This window comes from Hordeum vulgare, chromosome 2H (genome assembly GCF_904849725.1).
Source record: "Hordeum vulgare subsp. vulgare chromosome 2H, MorexV3_pseudomolecules_assembly, whole genome shotgun sequence".
In the NCBI taxonomy this organism is placed as follows: domain Eukaryota; kingdom Viridiplantae; phylum Streptophyta; class Magnoliopsida; order Poales; family Poaceae; genus Hordeum; species Hordeum vulgare.
This window is the reverse complement of record NC_058519.1, coordinates 483,520,258-483,539,185: the sequence shown is the minus strand read 5'-3', so window position 1 is coordinate 483,539,185 and position 18,928 is coordinate 483,520,258. Positions and strand designations below refer to the sequence as shown.

At 45.1% G+C, this 18,928-nt stretch overlaps 2 protein-coding genes across 2 annotated transcripts; both read left to right on the top strand.

Moving 5' to 3' along the window:
* Nucleotides 1-1,840: 1,840 nt before the first annotated feature.
* LOC123428399 lies at nt 1,841-16,249 on the top strand. Its single transcript, XM_045112593.1, has 9 exons — nt 1,841-2,091; nt 14,013-14,110; nt 14,221-14,443; nt 14,727-14,782; nt 14,946-15,082; nt 15,201-15,305; nt 15,525-15,592; nt 15,993-16,062; nt 16,190-16,249. Exons 1-6 carry the CDS (start codon nt 1,841-1,843, stop codon nt 15,273-15,275), a joined length of 840 nt encoding a protein of 279 aa, XP_044968528.1. The 3' UTR covers nt 15,276-15,305; nt 15,525-15,592; nt 15,993-16,062; nt 16,190-16,249.
* LOC123428398 lies at nt 15,998-17,895 on the top strand. Its single transcript, XM_045112592.1, has 5 exons — nt 15,998-16,025; nt 16,132-16,450; nt 16,651-16,770; nt 16,855-16,931; nt 17,393-17,895. The coding sequence occupies exons 1-4, from the start codon at nt 15,998-16,000 to the stop codon at nt 16,880-16,882; spliced, it is 495 nt and encodes a 164-aa protein (XP_044968527.1). The 3' UTR covers nt 16,883-16,931; nt 17,393-17,895.
* The last annotated feature ends 1,033 nt before the right edge of the window (nt 17,896-18,928 follow it).

Here is an 18,928-nt window from a genome sequence, read left to right as displayed (position 1 = left end):
TTGAGTGAAGACTCGCGACCCTAACGGTACCTTACTCCTCGTCTGAATATCCTGCAACATGATACGTTGCAGCCATATAGGTCAATACTTTGAATGTATTGGCAAGTTACACAGGAAAAGAAATATAACAGACCTACAGGTATATGCATAGTATAACAAAAGAAAGGCTGATGGTTATTTTGCAGAAAGCTGATTTTATCCTCATAGCTACCTAATAGTCAAGTTTTAATTAGTTTGCTAAATAATTCACATATGGTTGAATTGGCATCTCCAACTCCAACCTATTACCATTATTAAGTTTCCCACCAAGTTTTATTAAGTGTGTCATCTGTCAAGATCATCCAACAACTGTAATGGCCTAGCTGCTCAAAATTGTCCATAACCGGGGACACGGCTAATCATGATTAGTTTATACACTCTGCAGAGGTTAGTACGCTGTACCCACTGGACCCAACCCGAAGATTGAGACGAAGTCTTTCAGAAGCAGTCACCTAGTCCCACAGGAGGCCCATCCCACCTATCATAGCTACATCAGCTGGCACATCCGGGTAAGGTTTCCACGACTGATCAACTAAGCCAGAGCCCATAATGGCCAGTGGTCGCACAAGGAAGCTACTAGTCACTAAGTCTGTCTGATCTTTTTGAACCTGGGCGGCATTCCACTTACATTCAGAGGGTAGAAACCATGATGTTCTTGAAACCACCCAGCAATACCATATCCGCCCAGAGGTGTATTATATCCTGAATTACTACTCAAATTTATTTTGTAGTAATCCTCACATAATCTCAATGAATACAGGAACCAATCCCCGTCTACATAACATAGCAAAATATATCTAGCACGATCTTTCAATGACGAGGGGATATAGCTCAATAGCATAGCAATAATAATCTTCTTATACATGCATAATTTTCATAGGGTGATATAATACTACATGCATAGAAAAATAATAGGTAAAGGATGATCAACATGTAACTTGCCTTGATTCTGATTCAGAAAGTCACACTCCTGACAATAGTTTGCGTCGCACTCCGCACAATCTACACGTTGCAAACAATCACACCAATCAATCACCACAATCACATAACACCAAATAAGATCATCGGCAATAAAACAACTTGTTTAAAACCAAAGCATAAATAGCATGGCAGCAGGTATAAAATCATCTACATGCTGATACGATGACAACGCAAAAAGAATCAACTAAACCGGATGAACGGTTTGCAAAATATGGCCTCCGGTAGGTTAAAATAATCTGTTTTAACAAAAAAATTAATTTTCGTAAAACTGAAAACCACTGGTTCTAACATGTTCTACTCATCAATACGAGATCACAGGAAAAAGAATTTCCTGAATCGGAGTTACGAGTAAAAAGATAAACGCGTTTCAAAATTATACCGAGAATCTGACAGAGCTAAAAACAGATTAAAATAGATTGAAATTCGTCCTGAAGCTGTTCATCAGGACTTGATGAATCGCTCGTGCGGGCGTTCTCACCACGAACAACGGGGAAAAACGGAACCGTCTCGGTGTGGTGCCTCTGATGGTGCTTCTCCGGTGGCGGTCGGACAAACTCCGGTGACGTACGCAAACTCCGGTGAACGGCTTCGCGAACTCCGGTGGATGGTGAGGTGCTCCGGCGATGGCGGCTCCGGCGTCGGCGCGGTGAGGGGCGGCTCCTCTGCGATCTAGGCGAGATGGGGTGACAGGAGAGAATCGGGACAGGGGAGATCGGGCTCCTGGACTTTATCGCGAGAAGAAGTCATGCGAGGAGGAGTCCACCTCGGTCTCGGGCGAAGGGAGAAACCGGCTCGGGGTCGAAGTCCTGGCGCTGGGGTTATGGAGGCTGCCCTCGGTCGCTGGGTCTCCTGGCCGCTGGCCTCGCTGGGTGCTGCTGTGGGTCCTGGGACTCGGTCTCTCGAGCAAGCTCGTGTGCAAAGCTGGCTACCTGGGCAACTAACGAGCCTGGGGCTCATGGGGCAAGAGCCTGGAGCGATGGCTCCTGCCAGCTGGGCTGTGGCGCGCTGGGGCAATGCGAGCCTGGGGCTGGGCACTAGCTCGGTGCTGCTGGTGCGGTCCGGCCTGGCCTGGCCAGCTGGGCCGGTTAGTACAGTTTTTTTTTAAAGTAAAAAAATAGAAAAAAAATAAAAAGTATTAAAAATAATATATATATATATAATTTCTTTAAAGAAAAACAAACAGAGAAAAAGAAAATAATAGCGATAATATACGTATACAAAAATACATATGTATGTATATTAAAACCAAACGCATATAGTAATATATATTTATAAGTATATATATAGATACATATATTAAAATCTAATATAGGTATATATATAAGTATAAAAATAAATATCCTAATAAATACTAAAGGAAACCTAGTTCCACCTAACGCAAAATTTTGAAAATATTTTTAATGCAATTGGCCACACAAATAGCATTTAAAACTTAACTAAAAATAATTTCGGGCATTATAAAATTTGCGAAACCAAAACGATAACTCCAAATGACATTTTAAATTTCACGAACTTTTTATTTCACACGGGAGAAGTCATATTATCTCCACTCCAATAAATTGCCCGAAGTTGCAAAAAGAATAAAATTCTCAGAAGAGCAAATAATGCATAAAAATATGAGATGCATATGAATGATCTATTAACATCCGAATTTAGGAAAATTGGGATGTTACAGAAGATCTCCAGCAACACGACGACGTGGTGTCGATGGAGAGACGAGGTCTCCCGGCAGGGCTTCGCCAAGCACCGTGGGAGAGGAGGAAGAACACAGACAGGGCTGCGCCGAGAGAGATTGAAAACCCGTGTCTCCAAAGGCCAAAACCCCCACTATATATAGGGGAAGGGAGGGGTGGAGCTCCCTTTAGGGTTTCCCCCTTGGGGGGCAGCCCTAGATGGGAGAGGAGGGCGGTGGCCAGGGAGGAGAGGGGGTGGCGCACCCCTAGGTGGGCCTTAGGCCCACCAGCGCCTAGGGTTTCCCCTCCCTCCCTCTCTGGTGCCCCTGGGCTGAGTGTGCGGGGCCCACCAGCCCAGCTAGGGGCTGGTTCCCTCTGGCACTTGGCCCATGTAGCCTTTCGGGTTTGTGGCCCCTCCCGGTTGGCCTCCGGAACCCTTCCGGTGGTCCTGGCACTTTGCCGGTGGTGCCCGAAACATTTCCGACGTCCAAACCCATCCATCCTATATATCAATCTTTACCTCCGAACCATTCCGGAGCTCCTCGTGACGTCCGGGATCACATCCGGGACTCCGAACATCCTTCGGTAACCTCGTATAACAATTCCCTATAACCCTAGCGTCATCAAACCTTAAGTGTGTAGACCCTACGGGTTCAGGAATCATCCAGACATGACCGAGACACTCTCCTGCCAATAACCATCAGCGGGATTTGGATACCCATGGTGGCTCCCACATGTTCCACGATGATCTCATAAGATGAACCATGATGTCAAGGATTTAATCAATCCCCTATACAATTCCCTTTGTCTGTCGGTACAGAACTTGCCCGAGATTTAATCGTCAGTATTCCCTTTGTATCGTTACTGGTAAGTCTCTTTGCTCATTCCGTAGCACGTCATCCTGTGACTAACTCCTTAGTAACATTGAGCTCATGATGATGTTCTACCGAGTGGGCCGAGAGATACCTCTCCGTCATGCGGAGTGACAAATCCCGATCTCGATTCGTACCAACCCAACACACACTTTCGGAGATATCCGTAGTGCACCTTTATAGTCATCCAGTTACGTTGTGACGTTTGATACACCCAAAGCACTCCTACGGTATCCGGGAGTTGCACAATCTCACGGTCGAAGAAAAATATACTTGACATGAGAAAAGCTTTAGCATACGAACAACACGATCTAGTGCTATGCTTAGGATTGGGTCTTGTCCATCACATCATTCTCCTAATGATGTGATGCCGTTATCAATGACATCCAATGTCCATGATCAGGAAACCATGATCATCTATTGATCAACGAGCTAGCCAACTAGAGGCTTGCTAGGGACACATTGTGATCTATTTATTCACACATGTATTATTGTTTCTTGTTAATACAATTATAGCATGAACAATAGATGATTATCATGAACAAGGAAATATGATAATAACCATTTTATTATTGCCTCTAGGGCATATTTCCAACAGTCTCCCACTTGCACTAGAGTCAATAATCTAGTTACATTGTGATGTATCGAACACCCATAGCATTGTGGTGTTGATCATGTTTTGCTCGAGGAAGAGGTTTAGTCAGCGGATCTGCAATATTCAGATCCATGTGCACTTTACAAATATCTATTACTCCACTCTGGACATGGTCCTGGATGGAGTTGTAGCGGCGTTCGATATGCTTGGTCTTCCGGTGAAACCTGGGATCCTTGGCTATGGCAATAGCCCCAGTGTTATCATAGAAGAGTGTCATCGGACCCGACACGCTTGGAACCACTCCAAGGTCGGTGATGAGCTCCTTCATCCAAATCCCTTCATGAGCCACTTTTGAAGCAGCTATGTACTCCGCTTCACATGTAGATGCTGCCATGACTTCTTGCTTGCTGCTGCACCAGCTCACTGCCCCGCTATTCAAAACATACATGTATCTGGTCTGTGATTAGAGTCATCCGGATCTGTGTCGAAGCTAGCATCAACGTAACCCTTTACGACGACCTCTTCGTCACCTTCATAAACGAGAAACGTCTCCTTAGTCCTCTTTAGGTACTTAAGGATATTTTTGACCACTGTCCAGTGTTCCATACCAGGATCACTTTGTACCTCCCTACCAAACTTATGGCAAGGTTTATATCAGGTATGGTACACAGCATGGCATACATTAGAGAGCCTACGGCTGAAGCGTAGGGGACAATACCCATCTTCTCTCTATCTGCTGTCATGGTCGGTGACTTAGTCTTACTCAATCTCATACCTTGCAAAACTGGCAAGAACCCCTTCTTTGAGGTTTCCATATTGAACTTCTTCAATATCTTGTCAAGGTATGTCCTTTGCGAAATACCTATGAGGCGTCTCGATCTATCTCTATAGATCTTGATGCCTAATATTTATGCAGCTTCTCCAAGGTCCTTCATTGAAAAACTCTTGTTCAAATAGGCCTTTATGCTCTCCAATAACTCTATATTATTCCCCATCAATAATATGGCATCCACATATAATATGAGGAAAGCTACAGAGCTCCCACTCACTTTCTTGTATAGACAGGCTTCTCCATAAACTTGTATGAACCCAAACACTTTAATCACCTCATTAAAGCGAACGTTCCAACTCCGAGATGCTTGCACCAGCCCATAGATGGAGCCCTGGAGCTTGCATACCTTGTTAGCACTCTTAGGGTCGAAAAACCTTCTGGTTGCATCATATACAACCCTTCCTTAAGATACCCGTTAAGGAACGCTGTTTTGACGTCCATTTGCCAAATTTCATAATCATATAAAGTGGCAATTGCTAACATGATTCGGACTGGCTTCAGCTTCGCTACGGGAGAGAAAGTCTCATCGTAGTCAACTCCTTGAATTTGTCGAAAACCCTTTGCGACAAGTCGAGATTTGTAAACGGTCACATTACCGTTTGCATCAGTCTTCTTCTTAAAGATCCATTTATTTTCTATGGCTTGCCGATCATCGGGCAAGTCCACCAAAGCCCATACTTTGTTCTCATACATGGATCCTATCTCGGATTTCATAGCCTCAAGCCATTTGTTGGAATCCGGGCCCGCCATTGCTTCCTCATAGTTTGAAGGTTCACCGTTGTCTAACAACATGATTTCCATCACAAGGTTGCCGAACCACTCTGGTGCGGATCGTACCCTTGTGGACCTTCGTGGTTCAGTAGCAACTTGATCCAAAGCTTCATGATCATTATCATTAACTTCCTTTCTAGTTGGTGTAGGCGCCAGAGGAACAATTTCCCGCGCTGCGCTACTCTCCGATTCGAGAGGGAGTGTAATTACCTCATCGAGTTCTACTTTCCTCCCACTTAGTTCTTTTGAGAGAAACTCTTTCTCTAGAAAGGATCCGTTCTTGGCAACAAATGTTTTACCTTTGGATCTAAGATAGAAGGTATACCCAATAGTTTCCTTAGGGTATCCTATGAATACACATTTCTCCGCTTTGGGTTTGAGCTTTTCTTGTTGAAGTTTCTTCACATAAGCATCGCAGCCCCAAACTTTTAGAAACGACAGCTTAGGTTTCTTGCCAAACCATAGTTCATATGGTGTCATCTCAATGGATTTAGACGGTGCCCTATTTAAAGTGAATGCTGCAGTTTCTAATGCGTATCCCCAAAACAAAAGCGGTAAGTCAGTAAGAGACATCATAGATCGTACCATATCTAATAAAGTGCGATTACGATGTTCAGACACTCCGTTACATTGCGGTGTGCCAGGTGGCGTCAGTTGTGAAACAATTCCACACTTCCTTAGGTGTGTGCCAAACTCGTGACTCAAATATTCTCCTCCACGATCAGATCGTAGACACTTAATTTTTCTGTCACGTTGATTCTCAACCTCACTCTGAAATTCCTTGAACTTTTGAAATGTCTCAGATTTGTGCTTCATTAAGTAGATATACCCATACCTACTCAAATCATCGGCGAGAGTGAGAACATAATAGTAGCCACCGCGAGCTTCAACGTTCATTGGACCACATACATCAGTATGTATTATTTTCAATAAGTCTGCCGCTCTCTCCATTATTCTTGAGAATGGAGTCTTAGTCATCTTTCCCATGAGGCACGGCTCGCATGTGTCAAATGATTCAAAGTCAAGAGACTCTAATAGTCCATCAGTATGGAGCTCCTTCGTGCGCTTAACACCGATATGACCAAGGCGGCAGTGCCACAAGTATGTGGGACTATCATTATCAACTTTACATCTTTTGGTACTCACACTATGAATATGTGTAACGTCACGATCAAGATTCATCAAGAATAAACCATTCACCAGCGGGGCATGACCATAAAATATATCACTCATATAAATAGAACAACCATTATTCTCTGACTTAAATGAGTAGCCGTCTCGCATTAAGCAAGAACCTGATACAATATTCATGCTCAAAGCTGGTACTAAATAATAATTATTAAGGTTTAAAACTAATCCCGAAGGTAGATGTAGAGGCAGCGTACCGACGACGATCACATCGACCTTGGAGCCATTCCCGACGCGCATCGTCACCTCGTCCTTGGCCAGTCTCCGCTTATTCCGCAGTTCCTGCTTTGAGTTGCAAATGTGAGCAACAACACCGGTATCAAATACCCAGGAGCTACTACGAGCACTAGTAAGGTACACATCAATAACATATATATCATATATACCTTTTACGTTGTCGGCCTTCTTGTCCGCTTAGTACTTGGGGCGGTTCCACTTCCAGTGACCTTTTCCCTTACAATAGAAGCACTCAGTCTCAAGCTTGGGTCCATTCTTTTTCTTCTTCCCGGTATCTGGCTTACCGGGCGCGGCAACAGCTTTGCCATCATTCTTGAAGTTCTTCTTACCCTTGCCCTTCTTAAAACTGGTGGTCTTATTGACCATCAACACTTGATGCTCTTTCTTGATTTCTACTTCTGCAGATTTCAGCATCGAGTACAACTCAGGAATGGTCTTTTCCATCCCTTGCATGTTGTAGTTCAGCACAAAACCCTTGTAGCTTGGTGGGAGAGACTGGAGGATTCTGTCAATTATAGCGTCACCCGGAAGTTTGACTCCAAGTGAAGTCAGACGACCGTGTAACCCAGACATTTTGAGTATATGCTCACTGACAGAACTGTTCTCCTCCATCTTACATCTAAAGAATTTGTCAGATACTTCATATCTCTCGACACGGGCATGAGCTTGAAAAACTAGTTTCAGCTCTTGGAACATCTCATATGCACCGTGTTGCTCAAAACGCCTTTGGAGCCCCGTTTCCAAACTGTATAACATGCCACACCAAACCAGAGAGTAGTCATCACTCCGCGTTTGCCAGACGTTCAGAATGTCCTGGGCTGCTGTGGGAGGAGGAGGGTCACCTAGCGGCGCATCAAGGACATAAGCCTTTTTAGCTGCTTCGAGGATGAGCTTCAAGTTGCGGACCCAGTCCGCATAGTTGCTACCATCATCTTTCAGCTTGTTTTTCTCTAGGAATGCGTTGAAATTGAGGTTGATGTTGGCCATCTACAATATTTATAAAGACAACTTTTAGACTAAGTTCATGACAATTAAGTTCATTTAATCAAATTAAGCATGAAGTCCCACTTAAATCGACATCCCTCTAGTCATCTAAGTGATACATGATCCATGTCGACTAACCCGTGTCCGATCATCAGGTGAGACGGACTAGTCGTCATGATGAGCAACTTCATGCTGATCGTATTCAACCACACGACTCATGTTCGACCTTTCGGTCTCTTGTATTTGACGCCATGTCTGTACATCCTAAGCTCGTCGAGTCAACCTAAGTGTTTTGCGTGTGTAAATCTGGCTTACACCCGTTGTATGCGAACGTTAGAATCTATCACACCCGATCATCACGTGGTGCTTCGAGATAACGATCCTTCGCAACGGTGAACACTTAGGGGAATACGTTCTCAAAATTTTAGGAGGGATCATATTATTATGCTACCGTCGTTCTAAGCAATAAGATGAAAAACATGATAAACATCACATGCAATCACATAGTGACATGATATGGCCATTATCATCTTTGCTCCTTCGACCTCCATCTTCGGGCATCGTATGATCACCATTGTCACCGGCGTGACACCATGATCTCCATCATCGTGTCTCCGTGAAGTCGTCACGCCAACTACTACTACTATAGCTAACCGTTAGCAATGAAGTAAAAGTAGTAAACACATGGTGTTGCATCTCATACAATAAATTAAGACAACTCCTATGGCTCCTGCCGGTTGTCACACTCATCGACATGCAAGTCATGAATCATATTACAATAACATGATCATCTCATACATCACACATGCAACATCACAACTTTGGCCATATCACTTCACATGTCAAACCCTGCAAAAACAAGTTAGACATCCTGTAATTGTTGTTGCAAGTTTTACGTGGCTGATTTGGGTTTCTAGCAAGAACGCCTTCTTACCTACGTGACAGCCACAACAATGATATGCCAAAGCTATTTACCCTTCATAAGGACCCTTTTCATCAAATCCAATCTAACTAGAGTGGGAGAGACAAACACCCGCTAGCCACCTCTTATGCACAGTGTGCATGTCGGCCGGTGGAACCTGTCTCATGTAAGTGTACGTGTAATGTCGGTCCGGGCCACTTCATCCCACAATACCACCGAAAATAATAAGACTAGTAGCGGCAAGCAATTGACAAATCAGCGCCCACAACCTTTTGTGTTCTACTCGTGCATAGAATCTACGCATAGAAAACCTGGCTCGGATGCCACTGTTGGGTAACGTAGCATAAATTCAAAAAAAATTAGGCCATATTCAGATCTTACTATGGAGAGACCAGCAATGATAGAGGGGTGAGTGGATCTTAATACCTTTGAAGATTGCAAAGAGGAAGCATTGATAGAACGCGGTTGATGGAGTCGTACTCGCGACGATTCAGATCGCGGTGTGATTCCGATCTAGTGCCGAATCACGGCACCTCCGCGTTGAACACACGTGCAGCCCGGTGACGTCTCCTGCACCTTGGTCCAGCAAGGAGGAGGGAGACGTTGGGGAAGATCTCCAGCAGCACGACGACGTGGTGTCGATGGAGAGACGAGGTCTCCCGGCAGGGCTTCGCGAAGCACGTGGGAGAGGAAGAAGAAGAGAGACAGGGCTATGTCGAGAGAGATTGAAAACCCGTGTCTCCAAAGGCCAAAACCCCCACTATATATAGGGGAAGGGAGGGGTGGCTCCCCCTTCAGGGTTTCCCCCTTGGGGGGAGAGCGCTAGATGGGAGAGGGGGGCACGGAGGAGAGGGGGTGGCGCACCCCTAGGTGGGCCTTAGGCCCACCAGCGCCTAGGTATTCCCCTCCCTCCCTCTCTGGTGCGCCTGGGCTAAGTGTGTGTGTGGGGGGGGGGGGTGCACCAGCCCACCTAGGGGCTGGTTCCCTCCTGCACTTGGCCCGTGTAGCCTTCCGGGGCTTGTGGCCCCTCCCGGTGGGCCTCCGGAACCCTTCCGGTGGTCCCGACACTTTGCCGGTGGTGCCCGAAACATTTCCGGCGTCCAAACCCATCCATCCTATATATCAATCTTTACCTCCGGACCATTCCAGAGCTCCTTGTGACGTCCGAGATATCATCCGGGACTCCGATCACCCTTCAGTAACATCGTATAACAATTCCCTATAACCCTAGCGTCATCGAACCTTAAGTGTGTAGACCCTACGGGTTCGGGAATCATGCAGACATGACCGAGACACTCTCGAGCCAATAACCATCAGCGGGATCGGGATACCCATGGTGGCTCCCACATGTTCCACGATGATCTCATCGGATGAACCACGATGTCAAGGATTTATTCAATCCCGTATACAATTCCCTTTGTTTGTCGGTATAGAACTTGCCCAAGATTCGATCATCGGTATACCCATACCTTGTTCAATCTCGTTACTGGTAAGTCTCTTTACTCGTTCCATAGCATGTCATCCTGTGACTAACTCCTTAGTCACATTGAGCTCATGATGATGTTCTATCGAGTGGGCCCAGAGATACCTCTCTGTCATACGGAGTGACAAATCCCGATCTCGATTCGTACCAACCCAACAGACACTTTCAGAGATACCCGTAGTGCACCTTTATAGTCACCTAGTTACGTTGTGACGTTTGATACACCCAAGGCACTCCTATGGTATCCGGGAGTTGCACAATCTCACGGTTGAAGGAAAAGACACTTGACATTAGAAAAGCTTTAGCATACGAACAACACGATCTAGTGCTATGCTTAGGATTGGGTCTTGTCCATCATATCATTCTCCTAATGATGTGATCCCGTTATCAATGACATCCAATGTCCATGATCAGGAAACCATGATCATCTATTGATCAACGAGCTAGCTAACTAGAGGCTTGCTAGGGACACATTGTGATCTATTTATTCACGCATGTATTACTGTTTCCTGTTAATACAATTATAGCATGAACAATAGACGATTATCATGAACAAGGAAATATGATAATAACCATTTTATTATTGCCTCTAGGGCATATTTCCAACAATATGAGCCGCCCAATGGACGCGTGCAAAACGCCGCCCCCGCGGTCCAGTCTACGTGAACACGTCGGTGCAGTGCTCGCCCATACGAGCCGCCCAACAGATGCATGCAATCCGTCCCCATGTCCCGTCTCCTCCAATAACATTGGAGCAAAGGAAAAAATGACATTCATGTCGTACACAACATCGTCAAGACACGCACCAGCTCCCACTCGCGCTGGGTTACTCAATGGATAGATGAATTAACCCATTACCCTCGCAATACTATCTACTTCAACATATCAAAAGAAACAGAAGAGCTTGTCATGAAGGAAACATCCCTGGTGAAGCTACAATTTGAGCCGGCCATCATTGAGCCAGCAATACAAAGCAAGCGACAAAGAAAAAGAAAAATGTCCCTGGAGGAGCTAGGAGAGCCGAACTACATGAGAATAAAGCAATGGGCCAAGAGGCATATGCACTCAGTTTGGCCACGATATTTGCCAAAGACATATGATTACCGTCAGAAAGATCATCACCTCACTACGTCTTCTCGAGTTTGGATAAATTCCATCGTTCGACCGTCCACCTTATGCCTCTTATGCCACAGTCAAGTATGGACACTTTCAAGTCGCCTCCTTGAGTCGACTTAAGACTCGGGGGCTACACAGACATGGCTCGGTAGATTCAACCAGGCTGAATAATTCAAGAACTCCGACTCAATGCAGGAAAGACAAACCGGTCCCGGGGGCCGCTGCCTCATTGGCGAAAAGATTTAAAGTCGCCCAAGAGGACGAGCCGCCATGATGCGATCGTTCAAACATGGGTGCCCTCCTTTATTGGCGGGCGATTTAGAAGTCGCTCAAAAGGACGAGCCGCCATAATACGACTATTCAAACATGGGTGCAATGGATGCCAAAGAGGCCGAGCCACCATGATGCGACCGTTCAAACATAGGTGCTATAAAGACAAACAGGACTAGTTGCCATGATGCACGGTTCAAACATAGGCGCCAATGGTGACCAGTGGAATAAATTCGGCTTATCTTGGGGCTATTGGTCCCCAGATTGTTTGGTAGTAATAGCATTGTCTTCTGCAATCCTATGTTGGGCCTTTCCCTGATCATGGGTCATTTGGGGGCTTCCAACTCACTGAGTTTAGCTTTCTCACCCTCTTGGTCCATGAAAAATTACCGTTATACAATGGTTAGACCTGACTGTATGTTTGTGCGACTCCCCTTAAAAGGCCCCATGTACTCTTGGCAAGTCAATCCATTGTGGACCCTCACTACAAGAAATATGCTCATACATGATGTTTTTTAAGACGTCGTTGATGAATTCGTCGTAAATCTATGATGATTTCATCCGAGATTGTCGTAAACCGTTTGAGGGGATCAAATCTACATATAAATTACGATGATGTGAGTCAAAAACATCGTAACCGCATAAGATGAGATCGTCGTAACTTTTACGACGATTATAAAAATGTCGTAACATGTTCTAACTATGTTGACATGTCACTCGTGGGTCCATTCTATGTCACACGCCAAACCCACCTAGTTTGTGAAGCAACCTACTATTCTGTCATTCCAAAAATTCTCAAAAAAATTCTCATAAATACTTTGGATCATATTTTCCTAAAATATGTGAAAACCCTTCCTTCCATAGTTCAAAAATAATTCAGCAATACTCATTTTCCTATTCTGTTCAGAATAGCACTTTGTGAAGGAAGTGCAATTTCTATTTATTTGATTACCCTCATATTTTTTGGGTACCCAAATCATTGCCTCATGAAAATTTTCGGCACAATTTTCCTAGTAAATCTTTCTCAACAAATTTTCAAAGTTTGTGTTCAGCTAACAACTTTGTGAAGGAAATACTAGATAGGAATATAATAATGAGTTGAATTTTCTCCACATCTTATATGTGCCCAAAACATAGCTCTCCTCAAAATTTTAGCCCCATCTAACAATCCATGTGAGCTCATCACCCAATCTTTGTTTCTGGTAATATATTCATTTTGTGAAGCAACTACATTTTATATTGCTTTATAGTTGATGGCCTCCCCGATGTTCCTCCCTGATCCATTCCCGCCCCACCCGACCATCTCCTTATCACCACCCTCCTCTCCCATATAGCTCATCGGTGTAATATCCGCCGCACCACGAATTGTCGTGTTTGTCCATCCATCCATCAAGATCCTCCCGTGCCATCCACCCGTATCCTTACCTCGTGTCTAGGGTTTTGGTGGCCTTCACCTTCGAGGTTGCTCAGATGGCGCCGAGGCTAGAAGCCGCCAGATCTATCACCCAAGAAGCTGTGGTTCCCTCATTCGTAGATCCAAGAGGGTAGAAAAACTTAGAAGTTATAAAAAAATGGAAAACACAATTACATGAGCTGGATTTCTATTGGTGGAAACGTTTGTACCACGGATCGATGACGTGGCACATATCCATCCATCCACCTATCGAACCCACATATCCATCCATCCATCCATTCCTCTAGAGAAAAAAAGAAAAAAAGAAAAGGAAAAAGAGCCCGTGAGAGAGAGAGCTCACCCAGCTCCACCAAACGCCACCTCCCTCTCTGTCTTGTCTCGTGATCTATTCTCTCCCCCACGAACTCCTCTCCCTCGCCGCCGTCGCCTGCCTTGTCCACCTATTCTGGCGAGCTACGGCGACGGGAAGCACTCCCCCGAGCTCCTGACGCTCCACGCCTCCTTCCCTTCCGGCCAGCATCTAGCCCCCCCCCCCCCGCGTGCCAGGTGGCTAGCTAGGGTTTCGGCCTGAATCCCTAACAGACCGTGCCCCCTCCCCTCATCTCCTTCGCCCCTCTCGTAGCACCGCGCTGAAGGGCCACCCGCGAGCGCCGCAGATCTAACACCGCACATCTCTCCTGCGCCTCGTGCCGCCATGCAGATGTCGACGACTTCTTCGACAGCTGCGACCCAGGTGAGTTGCCCCCCATATTGGATGCATTGGGTTGCCGCCGCCGGGCGGTGGGATCCGGATGGACGGGGATTGACTGGATCGGCCTGGGTTTTGTCTCTCTCTGCCCGCAGATAAGGAGAACTTCTGCCTCTACGGCCACCCCGACGGGACCTGGGAGGTGTCGCTGCCGGCGGAGGTGGTGCCGCCCGAACTGCCCGAGCCAGCCCTCTGCATCAATTTCGCCCGCAACAGCATGAACCGCCGCGACTGGCTCTCCCTCGTTGCCGTCCACTCTGACTTGTGGCTCCTCTCTGTCACCTTCTTCTTTGGAGCGCCGCTCAGCGCCAACGAACGGTAATTTCACTGCCTCTGCCCCTCCTCCTCCATTACCCAGTTCGATTTACTCTTAGCATGGTGCCTTGGACGATCGGGAAAATATTTGCTCTAGCTTTGAAATTACCTATCTGCCCATGAATAAATCCATCCTCGCTCTGCTGCTGCTAGTAGTACTACTACTACTATCTCGCAATTATTTACTATGTCTGAAGCAAAGTAAAAATGCTCTCACAAGGAATCCAATATTTGTAGTATTTTTGTTTTCTCACCACCGCAGATAATGATTGTTTCCACTGTGCAGAATGTTCGACCTTTGGTGCTTGCATAAACCCATCCAAGACCTTACCACCTTCCAAGGTGCGTGTTTCTCATGTGGATTTTAAGAACTGAAGTACACAAATGCCATGCCGCATTCTTAAAGAAAATGTTCATCTTGGAGTATCCCAGTTTGACTATTGCCACATATCCCGGGGCATTGCTGATAAGCAAAATCTGGATGGAACTTGGGTGATGAATGCAGGTCTTGTTGAGTGCGTAGAGAGGACAGTGAGATCAGAGAGGTCACGGGCACCGGACAGACCAGTCTATCTTGTTGGCGAATCCATCGGAGTGTGCATTGCTCTCGCTGTGGCGGCACGGAACCGAGACGTCGATTTGGTCCTCGTCCTAGTCAACCCAAGTCTTTCTTCCATCAACCATGGTTTCTGCATTGCTCTGTTCTTTCTTTTGGTGACAGTAACTTCTTACTAACCAATCTGTATTTTTGCATCTTCAGGGACATCTTTCCACAGGTCATAGCTGCATTCTCTCTCAGCATTCCTGGATTTGGTCCCTGATCCATTCCATTTAAGCACCACACAGTTCCTAAATTTCCTCACAGGTTTGGCACCATCTCCGTGAACAGCAAGCTGAATTTTAATATGGATATCTGCCCGCCTTGTACTAGTTTTAAGTGAGAAGAATAACGATCATATACAGAGTGTCAAATCAGTGACCTGTTGAAAAAAGAACCAAATCATCACTGAATGAAAATACAACATAGGCATGGTTTAATTTTGTATGCAATTAGTACTCATATTGTTTTCACCTTGAATGTTAGGCGATGACGAAAACGACGGTGTCTTGCACCAAAGCACGTTCGGTGTGTTCGACAAATCTTTCCAGGAGGTAACATCAGATATCATATCACACACAGCCTTTGGAAGTAGCTACAAGTTAGGAATGGAAGCCTTCTATGCCCAGAAAGAGCTCCACGCAATCGCCATATCCAGTTTAGTTTAGTCCCTTTGTGCTGTTATGATGCTTGTGCTATATGGTACTGAGCCGGCGCACAAATATCTAGCACAGTGACACCAGAAAGGCACATCCTACACAGAATTTGTATGTGTTTTCATAGCTTTCGTGTTCTTGGTATAAATAGTACCGCAACTTGATATATGTCCAAATTAATAGACCACAATGTTGTAAGACGATGATGGAACACAAGGAATTGTTTAGTTGTTTTGTGCCACAAACATATTGTATGCCTGTTGCTTTTCAAACTCTTATCTTCTTATATCTTTAGCAGTGTGCATGCCTACATCGTCTTCAAAGATGAGCAGTGTGCGCGGACAGCTTTATCTCATAATATGGCACTAGTGTGTTCCTTGTCTTACAAGTTACAATCGATAAGAAATTAGTTCATAAAGCTTAAGTACATCTTTAAGAAATTTCTGTGTCATGTCTTATATCTAATAATACAATATACATATATCGGAAGGTCAGGAGGCCGGGTACGAGCGGCGGACGCTTGGGGCGGCACCCGCGCCTCCGCGGACAGCGGCGGCGGCGGCCCCGTCCGTGTCCGCTTCGCGCCATCGCCCACCGGCGGCGTCCGCACCGCGCTCTTCAACTACCTCTTCGCGTGCTCCAGGAGCGGAAAGTTCGTCCTCCGCGTCGAGGACACCGACCTCGAGTGCTCCACCAAGAAGTCCGAGGAGGCCGTCCTCACCGACCTCTCCTGGCTCGGCCTCGACTGGGATTAAGGTATTTACCATCACCCACATTTCACCCTGGCAGGGTTCTTCTGAGGTGACCGAGGGATACCTGATGACTAGAGTTTAAGAACGAACTCCTACTTTGGATTGTGTTTGCTTATTCAACTGAATTGGAGTAGTTAATCAGTAGAGTAGCAGAGTATAATCTGTTACCTGCAAATTGGTGTGCTCATATTTGTACCTGTTTAGGCCCGTACATTGGTGGCGATTTCGGCCCTTACCGCCAGTCGGATCGCAATGCTGTGTACAAAGAGCATGCCCAGAAGCTAATGGAGTGGTGCTGTTTATCGATGCTTTTGCTCTAACGAGGTATCTCGATCTCATCCCAAGATCTCATCCCAAGGTACTAGAATAAGATGAGGGCTGCGCTCTGAATTTTTGGTGATTTTTCAGGTGTGCCGTTCAGGAAGAACTCGCGTGAGCCAAGGTACCGCGTGGAGTACCACCCAGTCGATTTGCCATACCACCCGGTGAGTGAGTAGTTGACTCCTGACGAGTCCTCATTCTGTTCTTCCAGCTGAAGGAAAACATGTGTTTTTCTTCAGTTCTGAATTCCTGGGATTAGCGAGTAAGAATTCAAGCCAAATAAGATGATATACTACCAAGAAATAATAATCAGTCCATGACATGTTAAATGTATGTAACTAGCTAAGATCCCAAAAGAGTGGGGAATGGACTGATTATTATTTGACTGAATCTAGACCGTATAATAAGGTCCAAGTAGTGTATGCTTAAGAGAAATTTTGTAGTGCATATCCTCTATTTCTCAAACGGGGGAATATGTCGATTTGCCATTGTCTTGTCATTAGAAATCCTGAATTTGGGTCTTTCTTTTACCTAAAGTCCTTGCTGCAGAGGTTGCTGTTCGACAAACGTACTTCCTCTAGCTAATTGTAACTGTTAACGAAAGATACTTACTGTTCTTCTGCAGGAGAATGGTCAGGAGTCTGAACCAATGAATGACCATGAGGGGAGACATTACACATGCTACCTACCAGTCAAAGAAACCAAGACCATGAAGTCGATTGTCCCATAGAATGCAACCAATGTTATCATAGAAAGCGAACGGAAAGTTTACAGTCTGCTATGCTTAACTACAGACATACATTTAAGTTCACCATACTGAAGTTCATATGGCTTAGGTGTAGTAGTGCAGTAAATCCTTAATTCAGCATTACACGTGTTCTAGGAAAAATTATAAAACCAACACATAACTCCTGAAACAAAAACGATGGACCAGATCTGATTTATCTTTTCTGATTTGTTTGTGAAACTGTAGACAAGAGTTGGTGTTTGTTTTCATGTGCTTTCTTGTGCATATCAGCATATGTTTTCTGGCCCTGGAACAAACAAGCATATGATGATTTAATTATTTGACTGAATCTAGACCGTATAATAAGGTCCAAGTAGTGTATGCTTAAGAGAAATTTTGGAGTGCTTACCGTCAAGTATTTGTTTCAAAAAACACCCGTTAACATCTAAACTCAAGAGACTTAGTTTTGCATTTTACAAAATGTCAAAAATATAGAAACCAGTTGATGATTTTGCAGACCTGACGAGGTGGAGAAGAAGGACCACCGGCTGTCCGGCTCCATGGTCCAATACACTATGGACCTCCAGCCCCGCATTAGCTGCACCCCCTCTCACCTCGAGAGCGACAAGGTCTTTCTTCTCCTCCCTGGAACATGCATCTCTCTCTTTTGCTGATGACAGATCCCATATTCTAGTAAGTGTTGTACAAATTCATGATTTTTTCAGTGATTAGAAAGAGTAGAATAATTGAGGAAACCTCATGGTGTTGGTGTATACGAATCCATCCATTAGATGAGAGTAAAGCCAATATGAAGAGCTTGATTCAGTTTGTTATGGGATGAGCTTCTTGTCTGATTACGAGCATCCTTTTTGTTCTAGTGTATGTTTTCCTATACTACTATATAGCGTATCACTATATAGCGTATCAGTTTGAATCAGACATTGAAATAATATTCGGCCATTCACTGGCTTCCATCCAGCGGCCTACAGTGCTTGGATTCGCAGCTACAGTGGCTCTCGGTGCCATCTCGGTCATTCCAAAGGCAGCCATTAATTGTCATAGAGTCAAAACTATTTGGTTCATTCTACATGTAGTAGATACTATGTTATTCTCATTTTTAGGAACTATAATTTAAGAATTTTGGGTGTGGGTTCCTCTTGTCCCGTGTGACAGTCACATAACTAACTGAACGCATTAGCAAAACTGCAGAAGAACAACGACCCTTCTACTTGGAAAATATATAAGCTTTAGTAAACCAACAACTGAATTACCACCAGGTTCCTGAACCTGGCAGCTCATCCACTGACCTTTCATGCTTTTCCCAGAAATGCAATCCATAAACCTGCTACTTGAAAAAAGAACTAGTATATTATGCACTCATCATTCGTAATGTTTTGCTCCTCGTGGCATTGTAACACATTGATCATGTTTACT